Below are 26,847 nucleotides of genomic sequence, written 5' to 3'. Positions count from 1 at the left end.
AGATCCTGATGTATGCATAATAATGATGGTTCAGAGAAATTACTGTTTCACCTACTGAGTGATTAATATGAAATTAGTTACTGAAATGCTCAGTGACACAGGGAGGATCAAGGAGAAATTTGGTTTTGTTGTAGAAAGGAAAAATACAAGATAAAAATACTGCTTTGCATATATGGAGTACTTTTCATCTGAGAATTTTACCTATTCAGCAAGCTTAATTAATGAGAAAACATCTAAGAAAGAGAAATGATGAAATAAGGAACACAGATTCTAGTGTTCTATTTCTGTGATTTTAAAAAATCAAGCTTGATATTTTCCTCTTTCATTAATGCACAAGTGTAGCCCGGTGTGGCAGCCGGGAGATGCTCATCTTTCTGCTGAATGATTTCTCTAGAAGGCATCCCACTTAGGAGGAATAGGAACCACACAGAATCCCACCTCCTAACTTTATTGATGTCCTGTGCTCCATTTGCAATGGAAATCCATCCCTATCATCCTAGTGCAGCAAGCATCCTCTGATAATCCAGTCTGCACTGTCCCTGGAAAGATGGTTTTGTTGCAGAAGGGAGCAGGTTATCTTCTTTATCAAAAATTATTCAAAACAAACATCCATGAATCTAGGACTGACATGAATTGAAAGAGGACAGGCAGGGCCTCTTAACGGGTACCCTACTGTGTAATCTTCCTTTCATCTTCATTCAAAATCCCTTGGAGATTCAAGCTCCCCTTTGCACAAAATATAAATTCTTCTAATTACTTCTGTATAGGGTACATGATCTGACTTAGTCAAAAGAGATATGCAATAACGCAGCCTGGCATTTATTTTCATCTGTTGTGACTGGAAGATAGATAGATATGGGGGGGGGTTGTCCTATACCTTCTTCGTCTTTTTATTTTTCCTTCTTCCTCTCTACTCAAAAAGAGAAAAAGCCATTCTGCCAAAAGGGAAAATACCTTGAAAGATCATGGCTTTTAAAGATTTTTACAAAGAGTTTGATGTTCTGTAAAATAAAGCTAGCTGCCATGTGCGAAAACAGCTGTTTTTATTTGAAGAGGAAAAGATACTGAGAGAATTCAGTTTTTGTTCTTTCATCCAGGTCTTCAATATATATTTCTAGGCATGTATGGATCTTTCATTTCTAGCCCACAATCCTCTCAGATTCTCTGAGCCCAGGACTAAAGATTTCTCCCTATCCTTTCTTGAAAGTCTTTCTTTCACCACCTGAGCCAGCATCGTCTTACTTCCTCCTCCCATACACAGTGCACCTTGTTTTCCCAGTGATGTGAGGTTACAGTCTCTCCTCATTATTGCAGAACACCTCCTGACCCCAGCAGGTCACCATCGTCCAATAAGATGCCACAGTGACCTTTCTATTTTAACACATAACTGGGGATTTAGGAGAGAGTTGGTCTAACACTTCCCAGATTAAATGTCAAATTCTCAAAATTCAGATGGATTTGGTATCCACAGTAGTATATTTTTCTACTCCCATTCCCGGTAGTCTACACAGTACACTGATTAGCAGAAGCATTTTGTAATATCACTAAAGGCTTTAGCGTTGTGGAGTTCTGCCAGTAATGGTGTTTAATTCACTTATATGTGCCAATTCGTCTCTGTCAGGAGCCTATTAATTTCTTCACTCTTTTACTCTGTCCCTAGCCCCTGTATAATGAAACACAATGATCCCCATTTGTGTAGCCAAAAAACTTAGAGTCTCTTATAAATTATCTCTGATCCTACTGCTTTTAGTGACCAGAAAGCCTCTGTATTTCTTTTTCATATTTAAATCAATTTTTGCAAGCTCTGTTCTTTAGAAGAATACACTGGAACTCTGAGGCATCAAACAGTGAAATCGTGGACTAAGTATAAGATTCTGATGGGCTCTTTAACATGCATCCCTGTCCCAAGGCAGACTTCTATAGTATCATGCCAAAGATGGACTGTTCCCATGGGCACATCCCATTTATAGGGAAGAAATCTTAATGAAAACAGCCTCTGACTGTACAATCAGTCCAGGTATCAGATGCTAAAATGCCTATAGCTTTGCTATAAAAGCAAAGACCCTGTAACAAACGAAGGTCAGAAATGTAGAACTAGTTTTGTGGAATATGCTTTTGGCATTTCTGCATGGTGTGATCTCGAGTATCCAGGAAAGTGACAGCTAAGTGGCTGACTAGGAAGAATTAACATAGATTCAGGAGAGTATATCATTGTTATTAGCATATAAACTCACATACCTCTTGTTCCACATTTTTTCAGGATTGGAGCAAAACATCAGGAGCTAAGGGAAAAGCAGGCAAGAGGCGTTATTGATTACGCTACTGGTGCAATGGGATCACTGCATGATATGGACGATGATGAAATGGACCCCAACTATGCCAGAGTGAACCACTTCCGGGAACCATGTGCCTCAGCAAACGCCTATAGGTCTCCATCTCCCCCTCGGCCTGGACCACTGGGCTACCCTCGAGATGGCCGTCCACTGTCTCCAGAGAGAGACCACTTAGAGGGTCTTTATGCCAAGGTCAAGAAGCCATACCATCCACCAGTGCCAGCTGACAGGTAATATAACTTATGGAAAGATGAATGGAGTTTTAATTCAGTAAGTTTCAAATCATCTCTACCGCTGAAGTAGATGAAAATACATCCTTCAATCTGTTAAGCTGAAATGACATAGTACCCTTGACAAGTGCTATGCTTTGACCTACCTGTAAGGTATTAGCCATCAAAAATAAAACAATTGCTAGTTATAAGGTGGCATGAATGAGCAGTAGTAGCTGAGTTCATGATGCAACAGGGAGCAATTTTTGAAGGAATATTGAAACAGAGAACTAGTGATAAAAACTTTGAAGAAATATTGTCCTTTCTCCTAAGAGCCCTACTGTAAAAAGACTTATTCAAGAGGATGGCGTGATACTTGGAGGTGAGGAATCAGAAAAGAGAGTGGTGACTTCCAAGTGGGTGTAATTGAGGTGGAATTACAGTTAGCCTCAGACTTGCAGAAGACTTTGTAAAGATTGGGATTTCCTACTGAAAGAATACCTGATTCTGTACAGATATTCATGGATGATCAGAGGCAGAAAAGGAGATAATCTAGGCAGTAGGAGTTTGATGAAGTAGAGACAAATAAGAGGTGACAAAGCCAAGGATCTTTACGTTCAGCAGCTAAGGAAAGAGATAATAGGACCTATCTGTCAGTACAATTGAAGTAGGTAGGGAAGAAGATGATTCCAGCCCAACCTCCTGCCAAAAGCAAAATGCCTCATCTCTTCAAAGGCTGATATAAGAGAGTGTTAGTCAATATACATTGTTAGGTGACCCTTGGAATTACACACACGAGAAATGAGTTGACTGACCTTGGTTTAATCTGGCTGTAACTTGAAGTCTGGAGGGGGGAAAGGTGGGGGGAAAGGGTGGCAGGCACCAAGAGCTCTCATTCTAGATGGAAAAAAGACTTGTTTTCCAGATTCCCTTTGGTCCTGACAACCACCCAGTCCCTATTAGTCACCAGCTTTTGTGTGATAGTGTGATAGATCGTAGATGTTTACCGTTCACATTTCCCCAGCTGGGTGATATTATGCACTTTCAATTAGGTTGGGGAGAGGAAGGAAAATCATGGCATTTTTATGCAGACTGTAAAGTGCAGCTTCACAAGACTGATTGCCTTTCAGGGCCTTTCCAATAACCAAGTGGGAAGGAAGGAGCAATTTTTAATCCTTACTGTCAAGCTTCCAGGTTGATAGTATTAAAGAAAGATGGTAAAGTTTTTCTTTGGGATAAAATGAAAATATAAATTCCTGTGACTCTGTAAGACAGCCATAACAAAACTGTTAATTCAAAGGACTGATTAAGACCTGGCCTTTCTTCTCCCAAGTCTTTATAAAGGGTTGAGTGTTTATTGCATAAATACTACTACCAGGCGCAAGTCTCTTCTGAGACTCAGACAGTCTTGCTTCTCTAAATCCTTGTAAAAGCCCTTTGGCGAGTGCCCACTGCTAGAATCCCAGTGCAGAACTATTTCTAGGAACCTCCAGAGCCAATATTTCAGTTCTCATTCCACAAAAATAAATACGAAGCATTCTGTTTGAAAAAAAAAAGTACACTAGTCAAATGGAGAATTCTGGGTTAAGCTACGCTGAATAGGTTTTCCGACTTCTGTCCTCTTCTCCCCAGTAGCTAATATGCATTGTAAGTCTCTAAGGGAGCATACCATAGTCAGCACTAGCCCAAATGTTGTCACCTAAGGTTATTTTTTTCCCAGCTCTTATGGCTGTTCTTGAGAATACCAGGAGACTCTATTCTGAAGCTAATTTTCACCCAAGTAGATTTGACATGGACAGAAATCTCTTAGAATAATCATAACTCTAGCCACCACGGAGTGATATCAGAAAAAAAAATATTATTTACTGCCCACCCTAGGTGTACATAAGCGATAATCCTTTCTTTCAGTGGAGTTTTAGACCATTGCCGTGTTTTTGGATAGCAGATTAAAAGGTAATTCTTTATGCTCAGAATTATCTTTATTCTGCTCTTATCTTTAATCATAGTTTAAAATTGCTCTGCTCCTTGTTCTTTAAGTCTTAAGCAGTTTTTGTCTTGGCACACAGTAAGCATTCGCTAATGTTAGCTATTACGATGATGATGGTTGTTATCATTACTGGTTTTTATCAATAAAATTCTGTGCTTTCCGACAAGCCTGGGCCCAGGTGAGTCTAAAAAGAGAGTTGCCGTGGCAGAGCCCCTAACAGTGTCCAGAGGCAGGAGCTCTGAGCTCTAGACCTACCTTAGGTACAACTGGAGGCCTGCCATTCATTTAGTCATCTGTTCAGTCTTTCACTGGTTCAATAAGTATCTGTTTGGCTCCTACTGTGTTGCAGCTACTGCTGTAAGCTATCGCAATGATACAAAGATGACTAAGATATGGTCCATTCCAGAGGAAGTCGTGTTCTAGGTAGGAGGGATCAACACATGTAGAAATAGATCATTGCAATTTAATGTGAACAGAAGAAGAAGAAGAAGCTTTTCTTTTCTTGCTCTGCTGGTCAGGAAAGGTCTCCAAAAGGAAATGATATTTGCACCATCTCTGCAGGGATTCGTAAGAATTCACCAGATACAGTGGAAAAATTGTTTTTCTTGCAGACTAATTAGTATGCACAAGGTGAAGTGGCCTGAAAGAGTGTGGACTGTTAGGGAAGCTCTGAAGCACCCAGAACACAGAGCGTGGGTGGGAAAGAAAGTGGTAGAAAATGAGGCTGGAAAGCAGATTGGAGCCAGATTGTGAATGACTAGTTTCCATCCCATACTCACACTTACTTTTTTTTAATTTTTAATTTTTTTATTGAAGTACAGTCAGCTACAATGTGTCGGTTTCTGGCGTACAGCACAATGTCCCAGTCATGCATATACATACATATATTCATTTCATATTCTTTTTCATTGAAGATTATTACAAGATGTTGAATATAGTTCCATGTGCTATACAGAAGAAACTTGGTTTTTTAATCTATTTTTATATGTAGTGGCTAACAGTTGAAAATCTCAAACTCCCAAATTTATCCCTTCCAACCCCCTTTCCCTGGTAACCATAAGATTGTTTACTGTGTCTGCAAGTCTGTTTCTGTTTTGTAGATGAGTTCATAGTGTCCCTTTTTTTTTCTTTTTCTTTTTTAAATTCCACATATGAGTGATATCAAATGGTATTTTTCTTTCTCTTTCTGGCTTACTTCACTTAGGATGACAATCTGTAGGTCCATCCATGTTGCTGCAAATGACATTATTTTATTCTTTTTTATAGCTGAGTAGTATTCCATTGTATAAATATACCACAGCTTCTTTATGTTGTCATCTGTTGATGGACATTATTTGGGTTGCTTCCATGTCTTGGCTATTGTAAATAGTGCTGTTATGAACACTGGGGTGCATGTATCTTTTTGAATTAGAGTTTCCTCAGGATATATATCCATAAGTGGGATTGCTGGATCATAGAGTGTCTATTTTTAGTTTTTTGAGGAATCTCCATACTGTTTTCCATAATGGCTACACCAAGCTGCATTCCCACCAGCAGTACTCACACTTCTTATTGATTGGTAGTAGCTGTCTGCAAAGCTGTGTTAAGAAAGGTTCTGAAGTTATGCTTGAATAGTGGTGTCTGCCCTGGGCTCTAGAAGGGTAACAGTAGCATGTGTGCAGTGGGGAATCCTGTGCAGATTGGGAGCCATCAAAATGTCATAATTGGGGAATGAGCTGATAGCTCTGTATTTGGAGAAAATAGCTCTGCTAGTTTGATGGCAGACAAAGAGGAAGATATTTAGATGGTGAAACAAATTAAGACATGATTATAGTAGTAAAAGATGGCAGGGGCCTGGAATAAGAGAGTGGAATTGGAGACAGAAGAAAATAAGAAGCAGCCAAAAACCTTAGCTTAAAGCTAGGAGAAAGATGTTTAGCAGAGACCACAGAGGTGAGACTTTCAAATGCTTCAGAGAGGTCACTGGAATGAGGACTAAAAAGAGGATTTGGGATATGGCCACTGAAAGATCATCAATTAACCTAAAACAACGTCAACAGCTAGATAGGAGGAGGGGGAAATTATAATAAGAGAACTGATTAGGAAGTGAGAACTTAGTAAGCCTGGTGGTAAAGAGAGAGTTTGTAGGATGGGAAAGGATGCATGTTGTGAAATTCCTTACATGACACTATTTCAAACTAAAAAGAGAATTCAGAGACCATCTTACATGATCATTGCAGAAATTGAGGCCCAGAGAAGTTGAGTGACTTGCTGAAGATAACACAGCATGAAGTCAGGACTTTATGTATACAGTGTCTGCTAAGTGCCAGGACCTGAGTTCAGTACTGGGTTCATCAAGAAACAGGGAGGAAGATGGGTACCTTCTCCTCCATATGGAGCTTACCATCCGGTGGCTGCTACAAAGGTGTAAACATGCCATGAGAACACAGTGCAAAAAGTGTTCCTGCAAGGGAAGCATGAGGTGATGGCAGGGGCTGGGGCTTTGGGGTTGGAGGCACAGGGAACAGTGTGGGTGAGAGCCTGCCTGGAGGTGAGAGAAGTGTGGTGTGTTGGAGGAACTAGGAGAAGCTCAACAAAGTAGAAAACAGAAACCCGAGTAAGAGAAGTGATGACAGGAGATAAGGCGGGAGAGTCGGAGAGCTGGCCAGAAGGCAGATGAAGAGCCTGGTGGGCCTCCATGAGGAGTCTGCATCTAATCTGTGATGGAGGGCAGGGCTCCCATGAGACTTAGTACTGGAATTCAACCCAGCTGTTACTCCTCACCTCCTCATCTGCATAAGGAAACCTGTATTGACAGCCTCACATATTGCAATGGCTAAATATGATTTTACCTTTTGCATTGTTTTGGGGTCTATATAAAACATACTTCTATTTGTCCCTATATTTCTGCGTCAAAGGAACGTATCATATGCGTATGGCCCACAGTGGCTTCCTAAGAGGGGCAATTTCTGCCTCTTACCTCCCTGACTCTCAGGGGTTGGCTCTGAACTTTCAGCTCATCTGAGAAAAACTTGGCTTAGAAAGGATTCATCTGTAAATGATGATGGTTTAAAAAATCCCTACCACCATAACAGATTCAAAAGACTGGATCCACACAGTGCTCTTTCTCCCAGGATTTGAACGTAGCATGAGTTGAGTCCTGTCCCCAAAGCCTGACATCTACTTTGGGTTTACACTGCTAGGTTCGCTCTGCAGTGCCAGGATTTAGAGGCTCCTGGAGTAAATGATCACTGAGGCTTTATATCTGATTGAGGAGAGGCAATGAAAGCGCATGTGGCACATGACCTAGTCGAGGTTCTGCATTACTCCACAGAGTGGCTTGCTGCTCTTTACTAGAGCTTGCTAGATATGTTGAACCACACAGCCCATCAATAAAAATGCTATTAGGTGTTAACTCCCCAAAATACCTGTATTTGTTTCTAAGTGATATTCACTTACTTCCTTCGTAATATATACATTATAGAACACATGCCAAATATAGAATTTAATAAAAGAATGAGATTTTTTTAAAAAAGTAATAGTTGTAATGTGTTCTTTATCCCCTCAAATGGGGTGCACACAGCTCATTTTGGAGATGATGGGCTTCAGTCCAGACTCCATGGGGGCAAGGACCTTACCTGCTTTGGCTCACCATTCTCTCTCCCAGAACAGTCTGCGCTCAATAAATATGGTTTGCTCCAAGTAACATTTCCCCTAGCTCCTGGATCAGCCTAACTGAGTGCAGAATTTAAACCTCATTAAGAGCCCTTCAGATATGTGAAGTGGCTGCTATGACCACCTTCACTAACAAACATTTATTAAACTCCAAACATGAGGCAGGCTCTGTGCTCAGAGCTGGCCTTACAAGGATGAAGAAAGCAACCACATGATGCTGAGAAGTAGAATCATTTCTTTAGTATTAACTTTTCTAGATATATCAGCCACTTCTTATAGTCCACACCTTTAGCCTCCTTGGTAGCCGTATTCTGAATACACTCAAGCCTACTGAGTTTATGACCGCCCTCTGTTGAACATGGCATGTTGTACTAGACACTGTATTTCACATACAGTCAGAAAAGCACAGAAATCAATGGGACTCTTACATCCTTTGGTCTTAATTCTTTACACGTATTAATGTGGCCGAAACTTTCCTATCAGCTGTCATTATCGGCTTATATTGCACTTCTAAATTAAAGCCTCTATTTTGTTTTCATTTGAGTTGCTCTTGAGCCAGATTCCCCAATATATTGTGCAAAATCCTATATTCATACAATGATTTTTTAAATGTAGAATATGCTCCTTATCCGAGTTAAATATTTGCTGGTTACATTTGGCCAACTGTTGTAGGCAATGAAGATATTTTTAAATATTGACTTTTGTCCTCCAATATATTAGCTGTCCTTCCAAGGTTTATATCATCCTCATATTTAATCATTGTGGACCCATCCATGTCATTGATAAGATCATTGATCAATGTCAAGTATAACCCCTGTGACTCATCACTGGAGGCCTCCATTAATCAATGCTCTTTCAGATGTTCAATTAGCTATTAATCCAGTCTGCTGTTTATCTGGTGTGCATTCTCGGTTCATCCATGAACACTGTGGATAATTTTGTCAGATAGCTTACTGATACTAAGGTATACCGTGTTTGTGAGAACCCCTTGATTTACCAATCTGGTAACCCTGACAAGAAAGGGAAGTACCTGCTCTTACTAAATCCTAGGGTTAACTTTCTTCTCCTCCAAGTAATCACAAATAATGTGTTCATTTAGACTTTGTTAGGCAAAACAAGAATTTCTGTGGTCCATGTGATACTAGGCACTTAATATCCGCTTACTAAATACTTACTTATTGACATACCGCAGCTGTGAAATTAAATTGGCAAACGACACCCAGCTCCTCAATATTCCAGTTAAGTGGCTTTTATTCCTCAGCAGATATTCACCAATATTTGTAGAAAACTTTTATTGAGCATCTGCTGTATTCCATAGGTCATACGAAGAAGTTTAGAGACCATCCTTGCCCTCAAGGAACTCATTCTAAAAGCTGAAACCATCCCCTAAGCAAATAATTACATTATGATGTATTCCATTAGGATGGAAATATAGAGAGAGAATATATTATAAAAATCATGAAACTGCACATGCATTCGATTTGGGAAAGACCTGAGGCTATGGATTGGTCTTTCTAGGGTCTTGCTTCAAATGTATTAATTTTTCAAAACCTCACTCTCCTCCCTGTAAAGTGGGGACAAGGGTATACACTACTTCCTATGAATTGTTTGTGAACTAAACGAAATTATCCCAGGGCCTGATTCAATAAATGTTGAATATTACTATTTAGGAATGTTATTAGACTATATTTTATTGAACTGTATTTTGTATTATTGGGCTCTATATCAATGAGTATATCAAACTAAATATAACTATGTAGGAAGGTTATTGGTTATATCTAGCTGTTGCCTCTGAAAGCCATAGGTTTGGAAGCCTGTTAAATTCCATCTGTTCCATGGTCACATGGTTAATGGTTAATTCTGATTCCAGCCCAGACTTCTGCTGGTGTGTTTCAAAAAGTAGACACAAACAAACAAACAAAAAGAGTGTGAGGAGAAAAGCCAAGAAAACTAGAAAACAGTTCAGATCCTTTTAGATCAGTCATAGCATCTGCATAAGTGAAGACGACACATAGCTACTTTTTGTTTTACTACACATTTAGCTACTTTGTCAATTGTTTGTTAAAAACTGTAACTCATGAGATGCCCAAAAGCTTGTCATCAGAACTAAGCTATCTTACTACGACATCCCTTGCAGTGCTCATTTGGTTAAGAGTTGCGGTCAACAGTTGTCTATCAAATACACTAGCTAAATTTCTCTGGGCCCCAGAAGAGCTGTCGATACTGTTTGACTGTAAACAGTAGAAAACCCAACTGATACGTTTGTCTCAACCTTTGAGGAACGTGGGTGGCCCTGGCCTCATGAAGTGGCCTCTTCTCATTTCTCTCCTTTGCTTTCCCCAGTGGCTAGGCCTCTTTCTCGTGTTGCTTCATGATGCTCAGATAACTGCTACAGATCCAGACTTCATGTCCGCTCTCCATGTTGAAAGTAGGAAAAAGGCAATGGCTAATAAAATGTCCCAGTCAAGGTCATTCCTTTGAAAAGATTTCCCAGAAGACCCCAACAACTTCTCATCTGCAAAAGCTACATTTATAAGTCCCTTGTAGTTGCGAGAGGAAACTGAGAAATAGTGTTTTATCTTTCCAGTAAACAAAGACAAGAGAAAGAAGTTCAAGTGGCTTTTAGGGGAATCACTCTATGGAATCCACCGAGATTACCTTTAGATGATTTCTCTTCTTTTTTTCCCCCTACTTCCCTTTAATAATGCAAAAGTTATGGATTGATACTACATAGCACTCTATTAAAATAATAATAATAACTCCATGTGGGAGGCTGTTCTTATTATGTAGACCTTCTTTTCTGGATGAGACAGAACTATTTCAGTCTGAATAACTTTTAATACGACTGAAGTAAAGCAAGTGGGGGACACACATTTTCAGTTTTCTGAAAAACTGAAAACATACTGAAAAAGTATATTTGGGGAAATGTAAAGATGAGGGTGATGAAGGATAGAAAAAGTGTTAACAGGAAGCTTCGTAGCCAGGTATGAACATCTCTTGTATTCCTGGAGTAATGCAGGGCAATTGACGTCTCTTCCCCAGTTTCTTGATTTCAGAGCTTTGATATTTCATTGAGTCGCAGCTCCGTCGTGCACAGTTCATGCCTCTGTTGGTATTTGTGCCAGTCTCTTTCTCTAGTGATTTTTTCTGTTAATTTTACTTTAGTTTAACAGCTTTTTGCTCTCATTTCTGAGTCACAGCTTTGTGAGGCTGAGTGTCAGGATTTGAGCAGTGAATACAGTAGAGTACTCAGAGATGTGTTCTTTAGTTTTTACAAACAGAGCCATAGTGCTCTTATTTTAGTTTGGGAATCCCAGTGATAAATGCCTTATCCATTGAGAGTTAAATTCGTCATTTGAACAAAGCAATCAGATTTTTTTTAGAACATACTACCATCAATTTTTAAGTGACTTTTAAAGAATAATGAGAAATCTCTTAATGAAAGGATCTCCATGACCAGATAAGTGCTAATAGTAACTGATATACCATTAACTCTACTTTCCTCCATCCTCTCTCTTTAAAACTTGATGTTCTCATTAATTTCCTTTTTTTCTGTCTTCTGAAAGCCTTACTCGTGGGACTATGCTAGACTTACGTCTGCCTAAGTTGTCAGCTTCCAGGGGTGACAAATGTGGACAACCTTCTCCTTTATTATACATGAGCTAGGCAAAGAGGTTGGGTACTCAGTGACCATCCATTTCTAAGACCTCCATCCCTGTACCAGCCTCAATCACTGGTAGTAAGTGAGCCCATGTAAGGAATGCTTGCTGAACGGTTACTCTGTTTTCTTAAAGCTGTCGTTTAAGCACTGGCTTGACTATTTTCTAAACAGATGTCCTGATCCTTAGGATGTATTCATCTTACTTATCCTGTTTACTAAGAAATGTAGGAAGGACTATATGGAATTACTTTAGACGTGTAAATAAGACAAAGAGAATAGAACAGAATACAGTCTTCTGCCCTCTAGAGGGATGCAGTTGATGTATGGGACTAGTAACGGTGATTATGCTGTGAGAAGGGTAAGACAAAGATGCTGTAGGAGTACAAAAAAAAGGGCATGGAATGTGGGCCTAGATGGTCAAGAAAGGCTCCTTGAGAGAATCCAAATTATGACCTAAAGAACAAGTAGAAATTAGTCAAGCAGGCAGAGCAGCATGAACAGGAACTCAAAAAGAAAACATGGTGCATTTAGGGAACTGCATTTATCAGGAGAACTGGGATGTGGTATATAAATTAGGGCCAGCTGGAGGAAGAAGATGGAGGTCAACACAGGCCATATTGTTAGAGGCTGTATAATCTGAGATAAAGCATTTAGACTCAAGAGCAACAGGGAGCCCTTGAAATGGAGAGAGTGGGGATGGCTCCTTCAGATTTACGCTTTGGAAATTCTGTAGAGTAGTTACCTATTTCACAAGTGTGAAGCTGGCAGCTCAGAGAAATTAAGAAACTTACCTATGGTGACACAGGTAATGAGTTGGCAGAGCCAGGACCCCAGCCCAGGTCTGACTCCAGAATCCATGCATGAGCTTCCAGCTATGCTAGGGATTTTCCAACTGCAAGCTGTAACCTGTAAGTGTACCTTGAAATCAATTTAGTGGGATCAACCAATTTTCTTTCTTTCTTTTTTTTTCCCAAGAAAATAGGATAGAAGAGAATAGAAAAATCACTGCATAGATTGTAATAAGCTTAAGGATTAGTTCATAATTTCTTTAAGTTTTATATGTATGTAAAATGTATATATATGTGTGTTTATGTACATAGGGTGTGTGCATGGGTGAGTACTGGTGCATGATGGAAAATGCATCTCCCACTGTAGATTGCTGTTACAAGTGTTGGACTCCACTAAACATGTGCAAAGAGCATGCATGTTGTTCCTCACCTGCCAGGCACCCCTGGCTCCCTCCCTTGCTCCCACATTCATTCATTCATTCATTCCGTTAACAAACATTAGATGTCTGTTAGGTACAAGGCACCTTTCTCAAGTCTACAGAGGTACAAAGACACATCAGAAACCTTAGCCTTTGACTGACTTCTCTGTAGTAGTGCTAGATTTGTGTTGATCTACCACACTTACTCCAGGCCTCCTGTGACTTGTGGTTTACATTAATCTATTAGGCTAAGCCACATACCTTTTCATTACACAATCTTTGCTGATACTAAAGACAGATTCCAAAGTGCCCTCTTCATAATTTCTTTTATTTAATGTAATGTATAATCAAGAACAGGCCATTGTTAGGTCAATTGCTTTCCTGTATTTATCCTTTCAAACAATAAATAATCAGTGGGAAGAGAAAGGGCAGTAAAAGATAGTTTTAATGTTAGTACTCTTTAAGTGTCCAACATCTTAAAGAGATGCTTTAATATTTATACACTGTGAAATACTCTCCGCTCTGGAGAGCTGACTGGGGATTGATATTGAACCTGTACAGAAATAGAATTCTAGAGCCATTGTTTCGCACAGCCTTTCAATCAGTCCTGAGCAAGCACTCCGGATTCTCTTGAACTTGGCCATTACTCAGCCTCTGGCTTTCCAAACTGCCGAGACTCTAAGCACAAAGCTAGGAGGGATATTCTCTTCAGTGCAGATGCAGTGGAATTTCTGCATCAAGGTCAGTAGGTGGACTGGGCCTGAGCCATGTCCATCCTTAGAGCAAAGCCTGGCTGCATATCCTTGCACCATTCCTTACTGTCTCTCTGTCTTCCAGTTTAATAATCTTGCCTTTTATACTATTCAATCTAGTAATCACATCTATGGAACTCTAAATTTTAGTCATTATAAGTTTGAGATTTAACATGTCTATTTGTTTTACCCTGAGATTCAACTTTTCTGATGAAGTTCTCCGTCTTATCACCTTTTTCCTTTATTTTATTATTTTCAGTACCATGTCCAATAATGTACATATCTGGGTTAGCTGTGGGTCAATTTGTTTTGTTTTATTTTTTACTTGCTTTTCAGTTATTTGGTCCTACCTCCTGGTATGCATTGATCGAATACTAGACATAGTGCTGAAAAAGTTGTAGAAATAGTCTCGGGATGATGTTATGTTTTTCCAGAGAGGATTTATTTTTGCTTTCTGGCAGGCAGTGAGAGTAGGGGCATATTGCATTAACCCAGTCTTGGACTGAGGTGGTTGGATGCTGGGTTTTTGTTGTCGTGAAGGTGGCCTATTTGTAGTTTACCCTTACTTCTGGGGTGTAGCCTTTCTGTGATCCTAACTGGAAATCTAGTTTGTTTACCAGGACCTTCTTTCTTTGCAGACCATAAACTCTAATGTCTATGGTCCTCAACTGTGTGAGAGTATCAGAATTTCTGCACGATCTCCAAGTCTCCTAGCCGCTAAACTGTGCTCATTTTTTTAAGCATTTGATTCTGTGCTACTTAGGAATTAGTAAATAACTTGCAGAGAAAAATGATATAGAAAATTGGGCTCAATTTAACATGCTTACCTGCTTTTCAGAACCAGTCTTGGCTCCTCCCATTCTGGCTGCTTTGGGAGTTCTCCAATACCTCCAAGCAGTTTTTTTTCCTTTTTTTTCCTAATTTGCCCAGCAGCTCTGGTTACTTTTATTAAAGTTAGACTACAACAAGCTATGCCACTGTTGCCAAAAATGGAACCTTTTTTTTAATGTTAGTGTTGATAATGCCAATTTATGTTTAGTAGAGTTTGCTGTTAGGATTAAAAGAACGAATATATTGAAAGCCACACGTATAGGGCCTGGTCAGAGGAAGCACTCATAAATGATGTGATATTTGAATCTAAATATACACTGGTTTTTGAAAAGTTGTAGAAGAGATTGGTTATTAGTATTCAATTTTTTCCCATGATGCTCTTTCTTGTTAAGGGCCCACAGAACAGCATCACTGTCATTCTCTTGAGTGTTGGTCTCGTGAACGATACATCAGTAACATTTCTAGAGGCTACCTCTCCTTACTTGCTTGTGAGAGACCCCATAAGCCATCCTCACCACTTCAGTGACCATACTTAGTGAGTGGGAGGGTGGGTTTATTTCTTTTTCTTGCAGCTCAGATCTCAGTGTTCTTCCATAGAGAATAGTATGACAGTGCTCAGCATCAGCCCTTTCTCCCTTCAGCTGTTTTCCTGTGTTCTGCCACAGCTTTCCACTCACTGCAGCTTGGTTCTAGCCTTTTTCTTCTGGCAGCGAGGCCAGTGTTGGTGAAAGCTAGCAAATACCTTACGAATTGGTTTCTCTGGGCACTTACATGAGTGAAAACTAAGAAATGCCAAGAAAAAGAAGCAGAACTGGATCTCAGTGTTTCAGGAGTTCAGGACATGACAGTACCAGAAGGCTCATATGTGCTTAATTCCAGCTTAAAGTTTAGAAAACAGCTTTTATGAGTGTATGTGATTTCCAAGTCTCAAAACTAATTCACTGGAAAACAAAACATGTAAAGCAGTAGACTTAAATTTTCAGATCATTAGAGTCAATATACAGTTTTGAAGAGGTTCAGTCCATAAATTTCCTTTGGGGTCATTTTTTTTTTTCTGAGAAGGAATTTCTCCAGACTTAGCTATATCAGATAAAATATGTCTAGAATCTGCTCAGATGTGGGTTTGGGGATCTAGAGGCATAATATATATGAGGATTTTTAAAATTTAGGGTGTTTATAGCAGATGATGGTGATGATGATAGCTAATAACAGTGTTCATGGAGCACTTATGATGTGTTCAGTATGGAGACATTTTACATGCATTATGTTGCCTCTTGAGCAGTATTCAACTATCTATTCATTACTTCTCTTGAGGTTATCATCTTTCTTCTAACAGTCAATGGTATGGAATTCAAAGTTGGGCATAAATCCTAGGTATAAATCCTAACTCTACCACTCTATCTTGGCCATAGTAATAACATCTTTGAGCCTATTTTTCTTCACCTTCAGAGTGGAGATGATACCATGTCCCATGGGATTCTTGGATACCTAAGGAGTTAATACATGCTAAACCTGTAGCTCGGTGGCTGACTCATAGTGAGTGCTCAGCAAAGTTTGGCCATTATTTTTTCTTCTCACTTTTTTTAAACCACTCTTGGTTAAGATGCTCGTCCCATCATTAGACCAGTCACATGGAGAATATACCTAATAGAAATATCTAAAAATATGAGAAAAAGGGATTACAGGAACCACTGACACTGTATCCAGAACCAGCTCACCTTTCAGACCACGTTAGGAAATGTGGTTGCTTTATACTTGTTTGAGTTCCATAAAATTGACTATTTAATGAATCCACATTTATTCAACCAATATTTATTAAGATTTGGCCGTAGTTCTTACTATCATGGAACTTAAGGAGAAGACAAATACTGAATAATTGTAACTACTTCCTGAGTCCTCCCAAGGAAAACTGCAGGGTGCGGTGAACATATTTGATGTTGTGACAGATCAGGGAAGAATTAACTGAGAAAGTAACATTAAGTTGAGACTTAAAGAATGAGTAGTTAGTCAGAAGTTTGGTGGGGAAAAGGAATGAAAGGCATTTCAGATACAAGATCAGCACCGGGGAAAGCCCTGATGTGGAAAGGAGCTTGATATGTGTGAAGCAGAGGAAGAAGGTCCTATTACCAACACCAGGCAGAGAACAAAGAACTGAGGCTTAGTACCTGGATGAGGTAATCAGTCTGCACGGTACCTTCCTTTCCTTCATTCGACCAAGAAATACGCCTATCACAGATCACAATATAGAAAAGGTGCCTCATTTTCTTTAACGTCATATCATCATTCTCAGCCTATTCAAGGACATATACCTATTGGCTCCCCGAGATTTAACCCATTTCTTACCCCATCACTCACTCACAGGGCTAAGAGATGACTTATTAATCTGATAAATGTAAGCTCCTGCAGTTAAAGATCAACTTTTTTTTAACAGAAGTGTAATCAATTTACAATGTTAGATGTACAACATAGTGATTCAGTTTTATAAATATATATATTTATATATATATACACACAGACACATATATATCCGTATATATGTGTGTATATATATATATATATATATCCTTTTCATATTCTTTTTCATTATAGGTTATTACAAGATATTGAATATAGTTCCCTGTGCAATACAGTAGGACCCTGTTGTTTATCTGTTTTGGTCCCAGGTAATGGTCTCAAACTTGAGCTTGCAAAAGAATCTCCCAGAAGGCTTGTTAAATCACAGATCTGGGCTCCATCCAGAGTTTCAGATTTAGTAGGTCTAGGGTGGCACCCTGAAATTGACATTTCTAACAAGTTACCTGGTGATACTGATGCTGCTGGCCTGGGTTCTGTACTTGATGAATTGCTAGTTTAAGGTGTCTTTCTTCTTTCAGCAGTTCAACAATCACCGTTAGTTCCTTAACTCAAAGAGAATGTACGGGAGTGCCCAAGAGGGAAGATACTAAAATCAAAACTACACGTTACGGGTAACTTCCACATTTGCCTAATGGAATCATACCTTTTTGTAGGCAAGGCTCACCTTAAATACCTGTATTCCCAGTGCTTAGGACATCATAGGTACCCGTCACATGTTGGTTAAATGAACTGATCAGTGAAGGACTCACTGAATGGATCTAGTTCAGTGGATTTTATACATTATTCTTTGGAAAGCAATCACGACTCCTTTCAGTCTGAACAGCCTTCTTGGAGAATAAAGTATTGTCATTCTCTTGGAATACAGCCTCAAAAACTGCAGAGTCAAGATATACTTGTATTTTAAGTACTTGTTTGGATTAAAAACTGAATTGCTAACAGGATTACAAAATGCCAAGTTTGCTGAGACTATGTGCATGTTTGGTTCTAAGTTCTTTCGTCAATCAGTAGATTTCTGTTTCTAATTACAGTCTTAATGTTTTGGGTTTTTTTTTTTGACACCTGCACACAAATTATCAGTTAAAACCAGCTTCAATAATTTGCACAAGTATAACTTAACTAAAATGAGGCTCATAACCACCAGTGTGTCACCTAGATTACATGGCTAAGGAATACAGAGGTGCTATACCTCAGTTCACATTGTGATTCAGAAAACAGTCTGCTATTTTTTTCCATTTTCACTCCCACAGTGTTGCAAAACATTTTTAATGAACACTCTAACAATTTTTCTCATTCCAAGAGCATGGAGTTTTAGTAGATGATGCAACATAACTTTAATTTATGATTCTTTATGTTTGTCTTTGGAATCTCTATTTTTGGATGAAAGAAAAAGAAAAATGCCCAAAATTACCATAATTCTCCAGAATATAATGTTTATAATCTGGAAGTATATCCCTGCCACCAATCAAATCATAGCCTAGTCCCTGAAGTTTGGAGCTGGTTTTGGTGTGGGCCATCCATCGGATCTCAGGTGTGACCCAGGCACTGGCTCATGGGTCAAAGCCTCCCATGTACTGCAGTGGACCAACTTGAACAATTCTGTGCACAGTTTTTAGCTTGGACCTTGACTCTAGCTAACACTTGTAAAATTGCAAGTAACTTCTCTGTAGGCTCTGATAATCAGAGTTCAACTTAGAGGAGAAGTTATTTCCGCATCAGCTGACCTTTTTTTTTTTTTTTTTTTTGCCCTGTCCCTTTATTTGGTTTGAACTGATTCACCTAGTTGGGGTCAACTCGGAGGTGACATTTCCTGTTCTTTTTCACACATAAAAATTGAAGAATTTGAACAGTGGATCCAAAATATCATTGCACGAATGCACTCACTTAGGGGAGCTCAGCTGAGATAAGGGGCATTCTCAGACAAGTATCAGCTTTGGGCATCCAGGGTAGCCTCAGCCTAGCCAGGCACTGCCTTTGGGCTCTTCAAAAGGCAGCTGAGTGATGTCAGTGTTAACATTTCACTGCGCATTAATTCTTTAAAAAAAAAAACTGCCATTTAGTTTTAAATGCTAATATGCATATGGTTAATTAAGAAGCCAAAATTGGCTATAAGCTTGGTGAGCTCTAGGAACAGGGAGAGAGAGATCATTACACTTCTGCTCCTAGTTAGCTATTTGTGAACCAGCCGATAATGTGCAAAATTAAGATTTCGTAAGTGGCATTTGAAATGAATGGTTAATGGCTGAAGATTAATTAAACAGTCAGAGTTGCTGAAGAAAAGCTGTTTAAAATTATGTTTATAGGCCAGTCACTTGCACACTGAAACCGAAATCCTGATAGACTGTGGCCTTTTTACCAAGAGAGCATTTTAACAACGTGGGTCTTCCTGAGTAGGAAGACCCACCCTCCTCACTCTCCATGCAGCCTGGCAGCAACCTTAGGGACGTTCCTCTGGAGTAAAAGCTGCCCAGTAGGAAATGGACAAGAAAAGTATTTTCTTGAAGGGATTTTCGCTAAAGCCTTCATCCCAGGTAACCAGGCATATTTTATTTCCTTCCTGCCTGCTGCATAGTTGGAGCTGGAGTAGGCAGAACCCGTGGGGTTTTGAAGAAGCTACTCTAATTCTGTAACAGAGACAAGGAATTGCAGTATACTGTTTTTAACCTGTAGTGGATACCTCCTTATGTCTGAAACTGCTAACGGTCTTGGTAGTGGAAACATGGATTTTGTGCATCTGGTTCTACCATAGATTCCTTGGGGGAAAGGTTTGTCTTGTGCATAGGAGTTGCTGTAAAAATATTTTTTGAATGCATTTGTCATAGCTCAACTCAATACATGTTGAATCAATCAATAAATGAAAGAGCTACTGAAAAGTTTGGTAGTAGCCTGTCAAAGGCTCTTTTAAGTGCCTTCCATCCTACTCTTCTCCTGCACCAGCTATTAACGTGTGGTGGAGATGCAGACATGTCAACAAATAAATAAATCACAGCCATGCTGGGCACAGAGTAACCAAGGAAGGGGAGTTAGGGATCTCAGGGTGAGGGTGGGATCAGTCAAGAGTGTATTTTCCTATAAATTGCAAGTAAAATAATTCTACTGATTAAAAAAATATTAACATTAAAATGTACTTTTTTTTTTTTCTGAGTTCAGCCAGTTCAGTCCCCTGCCTCCAGGCAGAAGACCCAAATTATACAGACCGGAAAGCTCTGACTCCAATTGCAGAGTTCTCCAGAGATGGAAACCCCGCAGCCTCCCTTGGTACCCTGTTCTAGTGTTTAATCGCCACTCTGATCAAGAAGGTAGTCCTCTATCCTCTTCTCCAGCCCTCTTTGGGTTGGTGGACCCTGTGAAACACCCATGAGACCCCTTGGAAGCCTTGAGAAGTGGTTGATCGGTCAACTCCAGGCTGCTCTGGGTTCAGCAAGGTGCCTTGTAACGGTGAGACACCACATCTGTACTGTAGCGATGGTGTGACCTTGTTGTATCTCTGATAAGCCAAAATACTTTTCCTCCTGGTTTAAAGAGGAGAGCAATTTGACAGTTTAGCATGTTTTAAAGAAGTTGTTTTTTTAATTATATTTTCATCTGCATATGTAGTTAAAAACAACTGAAGTTTAATCAAATGTTGTATAACTCAGAAGCCAAATTGCAATGTTTGATAAGAAATAAAATTAGGAATTATTAATAATGGTAGCCAGCACAAGACATTATTGAGAATTTGCTGTTGCTAGGTACTGTGTTCACTGCTTTGCCTGTATCATTTAACCTCCTGATCATCTGACCAGGTAGCATTATTACTATTCCCAAAGTACAAATGAGGAGCCTGAGTTGCAGACAGGGTAAGGAACCGGCCTGATGTCGTCAGGGGTGGGCCAAGGTTTGTACCCCGTTAGCCTGAATCCGGTGCCTAGACACTTAACCACTGTGCTCTGCTGACTTTTGTTTTCTCTTTAAAAAAGTTATTCTTCTTTCTTTAATATTCTATTTCATTATCTCAACTCTTTTTCCCCCCATATGTATAAAGTTCAAATCTATAAACTTTCCTTTTGGAAATACCAGCACTCTACGGAGAGGAGCACCCCCCCGCCACACTAGTCAACCGTGGCTCCGGCTGCACTTGCGGGTGGCTGAGCGGCGGCAAGCCATTCTACTTTGGGAAAGGCAGTGTCAGTTCCCTGTAGAAAAACTGATAATTCAGAGCTTTTTCCATTCTGGGGAAAATCGAACGATTCCAAAGGAAGGAAGACAGGTCCTTCAGGGAGAAAACCTGCCCCATTGAAGGAATGGGGTAAAAACTTGTCGGCTGATGTCAGAAGCATCTGGGGAGCAGTGATGTGCAATAATCGCAGCTAAAAGCTGCATTAATTGACCAGTGATGGGTTGAAAGCTGCCTCCAGCCAGGGTCCCTAACTCGCTGGTGCTCTTTTCATAAGCAGAGTGAGAGGCAGGAGGCCACTTTCCATGGGGTTCTCCAGACAGGAAGTGAGCAGCTGTGCCAGAGCAGTCTAGTTCTACTGAAAAAAAAAAAGCTTGGCTTTTTACATTCAGACCATCGGGGGATCTTGTGAAAGTGTAGGTTTTGATTCCAGAGAGCCAAAGTGAGGCCTGAGGTCCTGCATTTCTAACAAACTCCCGGGGTGACAAAGGGACCATACTGTGATGAACAAGGGCGTAGACTCGAATAAGGCAGTGCTCAATTGCTATTGATTTTCAAAATCATCTAAAATAAATATGTGGCAGATCTTTTTAAAACCTTCCAAAGTTTCAGCTGTCATTTCCTCGTACTGGTGAGATGTGTGGGAAAGCTCATCCCTGCACAGGCTGGAATATTCTTGGCTCTCCTCGGGCTCTGTTTCCTGGAAGGGAGGGAATGACTTTTCTCTCTGTCTTGTTTGTGCTGTAAAAGCTGCCGTCTGCATCCGCGTCCGGGCTCTGACCTCTTGCTGCACTCTGGGAAGTCTCTTTCACCTTTGCCTCACGCTCTGTCTCCGCGGTTGAATCAGCATAAATTTTCATTTATTTTCTCAAGCGCTGTTACTGACCTGCCAAGAGAGGTTCGTTTTATCAGTCCAAATAAGTAATCTATTTTCTCCACCGCACCCCATTCAATTAAGAGTCTCGATAGCTCCGTTTATTCCATCGTTTGATTTAAAGCCAGTTACATAAAAATTGTGTCCTTTATTCTGATATTTGTGTCTTGGTATTATTTTAACTAAATACTGTCTTAGCTTCTTTGATAAAGAGTATCACCCTCATTGACCTACACCCTGAACAAGCACAAACATTTCTAGGCAATGCCCTTTTCCGTATTTTTGCTTCAATGCCAGTATTTTAGATTAAATTATTTATTCCTTTTTTGAACAACAGAAAGAAGCCGACACCACTAGAACCATTTGTAACTTAATGAGAAGAGAGAGAAAAAAATATTTTTTTGTAGGGGCCGGGTCACATATTGATATATTTATGAATTATATGAAATGCCACTGAATTATAATAAATGGGAAGATATTCTCAATTAATGAGACCTCTCCTCTATGTGGGAAACAGTTAAAATCGAGAACAGAACCACTAGGCCCAACTTGGTGTCAGGACATGGGGGGAGTTTGACTTTAGGTTAGAGCAGCTCCGTCCAATAGAAATACAATGTGAGCCACACGTGTAGTTTTAAATTTTTTTAGTAGCCTCATTTAAAATAAAATTAATCTCATAATGTCTTTGATTTAACTTGGTATATGTAAAATATAATTTCAACAAGTATTCAAAACAGTTTTTATACAGCTATTTTATAAATTCCTTTTTTCATACTAAGTCTTCAAAATCTGGTGTGTATGTGACACTTCACAGCACGTCTCAGTTCGGACTAGCTGCATTTCACGTTTCGGTAGCCACGTGTGGTTATTGGCTGCCAAGTGGGACAGCCCTGGAATCCCTTCAATATAGTCCCATTGTCGGCTGATACTTCCATTTGAAGCTTTTCAGATACTAGAGTCCAGAGTAATGGGAGGACCCTCTCATTTTAGAGCAGCTCCAATGGCAGAAAACTTCTCCTTATGGTAAACCCCAAACTTCTGCTAGGGAAGGATCACTGTTCCTTCTCTCACAGGGTTTACGGGCCATGTAAACAGTCCATCCCAGTGAACAGACACATCTGTCAGCCCTACCTTTTCCATCTCTAGAGAGATGCGCCCCACCTTAGGTGCCAGCAGCTGCACAGTGAGGAAACCTCAGAATGGGCTGAGCTAGGAGGCAAGGTGCTGGTCTGATCAGATCCCAGGTCTGTCCTTGCTTTGCCTGGAAGGAAGATAGAACCAACGATCTAGCTCAGCTTAAAAAGCTTCTACCTTAAACAGGAGAATGGAGCCTGGCCTTCAGATACAGAGTATGTGTGGTTCCCCCATATAAAAGTTTGTGATCAACTAACTCAGGCATGTGTGTGACCAGTTACAACAGTATAACACACGTGATTATCACTTAACTACAATCCTTCCTTACCAATAGTTACTTATCTAGTCAGGAATAGTAAAAGGTAGTCCCACAGAGCAAAACCTTCTCTTTTCTTGGGTTACACTCTCAATTAACTGATCTGCCCTCAAGATGTCGTGTCTCTAAAAGTTTATGTAATGACAGCCTTAGTCCTCCCTTTGTTAATACCCACTTTTAATTGCAAGTCTTTCTTGCCCACCATTGCTGCCATTTTGTGCCTGTGGCATCTCAGCATAGAGCACCATTATCCACCCAGCTGCTCAAGCTAGAAATCTGGGGTCCTTCCTGAGACTCTCACCTCCCTTAGCCACACACCCAGACTCTTTCCCAGGAAGACCCATGGGAACGGGTAGCTTTGGTTCTCATGTGGGTGCACTGCATGTGCCCTTGAGGAAATGTTGGGTTCAGCATTCCTCGAACCCGTCTCGTGATCCGCCATGCTTTCCCTTTAGCAGTGCACTAATCCGGATGAGGCTCAGTTTGACCGGCTATAGCGACTGAACTAGGGAGCGTTGTCCTGTCTCACTATATGTGTTGCCTTTTACAGATGCCTCTTAAAATACAGCTCTCTTGCCGGCTCTCTTCTTGCGAAAGCTCTCCTTATGCTCCCAGTATTCTAAAGTCCCCAACCTTGGTTGCACAACCCAGGATCTAACTGACCACAGTGCCTTTTCTCCCTGTGCCTGATTTTTTTTCTGGGTTAAACCCTGTATGTTATTCAGGACTTATTAATTCAGACATTCCACCCCTCAGTGATCTGCCCAAAGCTTCCCTTGGAGACCTGTACCACGAAAGGATTGTGTATTAAAATGAACTGCTTCTTGTTTGTTCCCTCAGTGAAACCCTGAAGCAGGAATACTTTATTCCAATCCCAGCACAGTTCCTGAGGCATCTGGTACTCAGTAAATATGTATTGAATGAATCAAGAAAGCCTGGTGGCTTCGCTCTTAGCTGCATGACTTCAAGATCACATGGCTCTCTGGTCCCTCTTGGGCTGGCCAACCTCCCAGGCTAATAGGACCTGTCTGGATTCCTGGTCAGCACCACCTCCCTCTGGTTGCTTCCTCCCTCTGATCGGCTCTGCTTCTTGGGTTTCAGTGGTCCTGCCGGTTTCTACCAGTCCTTGGCTCTCACTGCTGGGGCAGCGTACCCTATTCCTGTTCTCTCAGGAGACGCCTCCTAGCCAAGTACCCCTGGATGAAAGACTTCCCGGAAGACAGCAGTCCTATTTCTTCCGTGTAGGCTCTGCTTCAAACACTTCCTGAGGGCATGGGTGGTGCTTCCTGTTCAGACGGTGCAGGCAGCACAGTCTGGCTGCTGCCCCAAGAGAAAAGGCTCTTGGCAATTAACATTTTTTGTAAATCTCTTTCCTACACCCAATATTTGCTGCTGACTCCTGATGATCTTCAGTCATCTCGCCTGCTATATTCTAGAAAATCTTGCTGGAAATGAACACTGAACTTACTGTCCTCTAGTTTTTCTAGAATTTGCTTTGGCCACTTAAAAAAACTGACTGTGATTTGCTTTCTTCGAGTATCTGGGCACATCTCCCGTTGCCTATAGTTTCTCAAGGATGCCACCTATGTTTCCAGGGGCACTTCTTCCAATTCTTTCAAACCCCTGGATGTAATTAGAGAGTACCAGCAACTCTGAAATGTCTTTAAAGCTTCCTGGATCATGTATTTTTTTCTCTTCCTCCCATCGTCCTTTTCTGCCTCTCCTCTGCCTACCCTTGATGGACACATCAGATGAGTCACTTAACGTCTCTGTGCATCTTTTCCCATCCACAAAGGCAGGAGGGTGGGACTAAGTGATCTCAGCATTTCTTCCCAGCTCCAAAATTATATGGTTCTGTGATTCTTTAATGGAAGCAGAATAGGAGTTCAGGTTGCTCTGCCTTTCCTCCGGTGCTGCTACCATGTCGAAGCATTTTCTCCTAGCAGTGACCAGCTCTTTCTTATTCCTCTTCAAAGTGGCCTTAGCAATTAAATAAAAAATAAGTCTTTAATATCATAAGTGGCCGTAGCAATTAAATAAAAAATAAGTCTTTACTATCAAGGCCCCTTAGCTCCCTTTGCATTTCACTGCTCTGCCTCATACCTCTTTGCTACCTTCTTTGTTAACCACAGTGTTCATGGATCTACACTCTCAAAACTCCCTCTGCTCACCTCTGCACTGATACTTCACTGTAACTCCAGATTTCAGGAATTAGAGCATTACGCTGAATCTCCCTGAACTCTCATCTTGGAAATCTCTTATTGTCTGTCATCCAGGTGGTCCTATCCTTAGATAATGAGAACTTAAGGTATAAGATTTATAAAAAGCTTTTGGCGATAGAATTATATACACACATACATACATACTTAGATGGTTTGTCTGTGATTTTTCCTTTCCTCCATCTTAATATCAAAATCTGTAATTATGCTATTGTAAACTTTATTTGCTTTGTAAAAATGTTCCTTAAAAAAGATAAAGAATCTCTTTTATTCAGTAATAATATCAAAACCTTTCAAGAAGGGGCAAGGAGTATGGAATAAAGGAATACAAGCAAGTCACTGTCAGTATTTCAGGATGATCACTCCTCCCACTCCAGTCCTCTGGCCTGGAATCTACTGCAGACTTACCTATAAAACCAATGCAGTTTCACATAGACATGAATCATGCAGATACAGGAGTTTAATAAGAGATCATGCATGGAATAAGGCAGGGAAAGTAATGTTTGGCTCTGTGTGAAACGGTGTGAAAAACTGTGTGGAACTGATGATAGAATCATGGGACTCTCTAAAATGTCACTCTGGCTTATGATAGACAGGTGGGCATAAAAGTATTCTTTAAAACAAAGCCTGTTGTGATTTTTCAAGCCTAGAAATGATGTGTATCAGACATCAGAAGGGAGAATTGATCCTTGTAGTCTGACATTTGATAAATTGCAAGTTTTGTCCCTGCCCATACCCTTTAATTCAGAGACTGCAGTGTTGTTCACAGTTTTGTCTTTGTGGGTGGATCCATGTTGATATTTGTTGTTGAGGTTCCAAATTTTAGGAGTGGCCTGAAAAGTCTCAGGATAAAGATGCCCAGATACAGCTGTGGCTCCATAGATAGAAACATGGCCCATCATTTTACATTCAGTTTCGTGTAACCAGAGCTAGGTTTTCAAATTGATGTAGCCATTTATCTTTTTCTGCATACATGTTTATCTTCATTTACGGGCAGTGACTTTAAAAAAAAAGTCATTATCAGTGAAAAACCTACTTTTTTTCTGAGTACAAAAATAGTAACCTATGAGAAACTCACTAGAAAATACTTCAACCATTAATTTCACAAAATGACAACATTCAAGGTAACCTGTTGCAGCGTCCATTTACGTTCCAGGTGAAA

At 40.2% G+C, this 26,847-nt stretch overlaps 1 protein-coding gene across 7 annotated transcripts in view; it reads left to right on the top strand.

The window, feature by feature from the left end:
* Positions 1-26,847, top strand: part of PARD3B (par-3 family cell polarity regulator beta) — a 948,983-nt gene that overhangs the window by 766,367 nt on the left and 155,769 nt on the right. For all 7 annotated transcript variants that reach the window (XM_072961414.1, XM_072961413.1, XM_072961408.1 and 4 more), the window contains one exon: positions 2,261-2,563. In XM_072961414.1, coding sequence (XP_072817515.1) covers positions 2,261-2,563 — 303 coding nt within the window. The remainder of the gene's footprint in view (positions 1-2,260; positions 2,564-26,847) is intronic.

Source organism: Vicugna pacos, chromosome 5 (assembly GCF_048564905.1).
Source record: "Vicugna pacos chromosome 5, VicPac4, whole genome shotgun sequence".
Classification (NCBI taxonomy): Eukaryota; Metazoa; Chordata; class Mammalia; order Artiodactyla; family Camelidae; genus Vicugna; species Vicugna pacos.
Note: the sequence above shows the minus strand (reverse complement) of the source record. Positions and strands in the feature narration are given on the sequence as shown.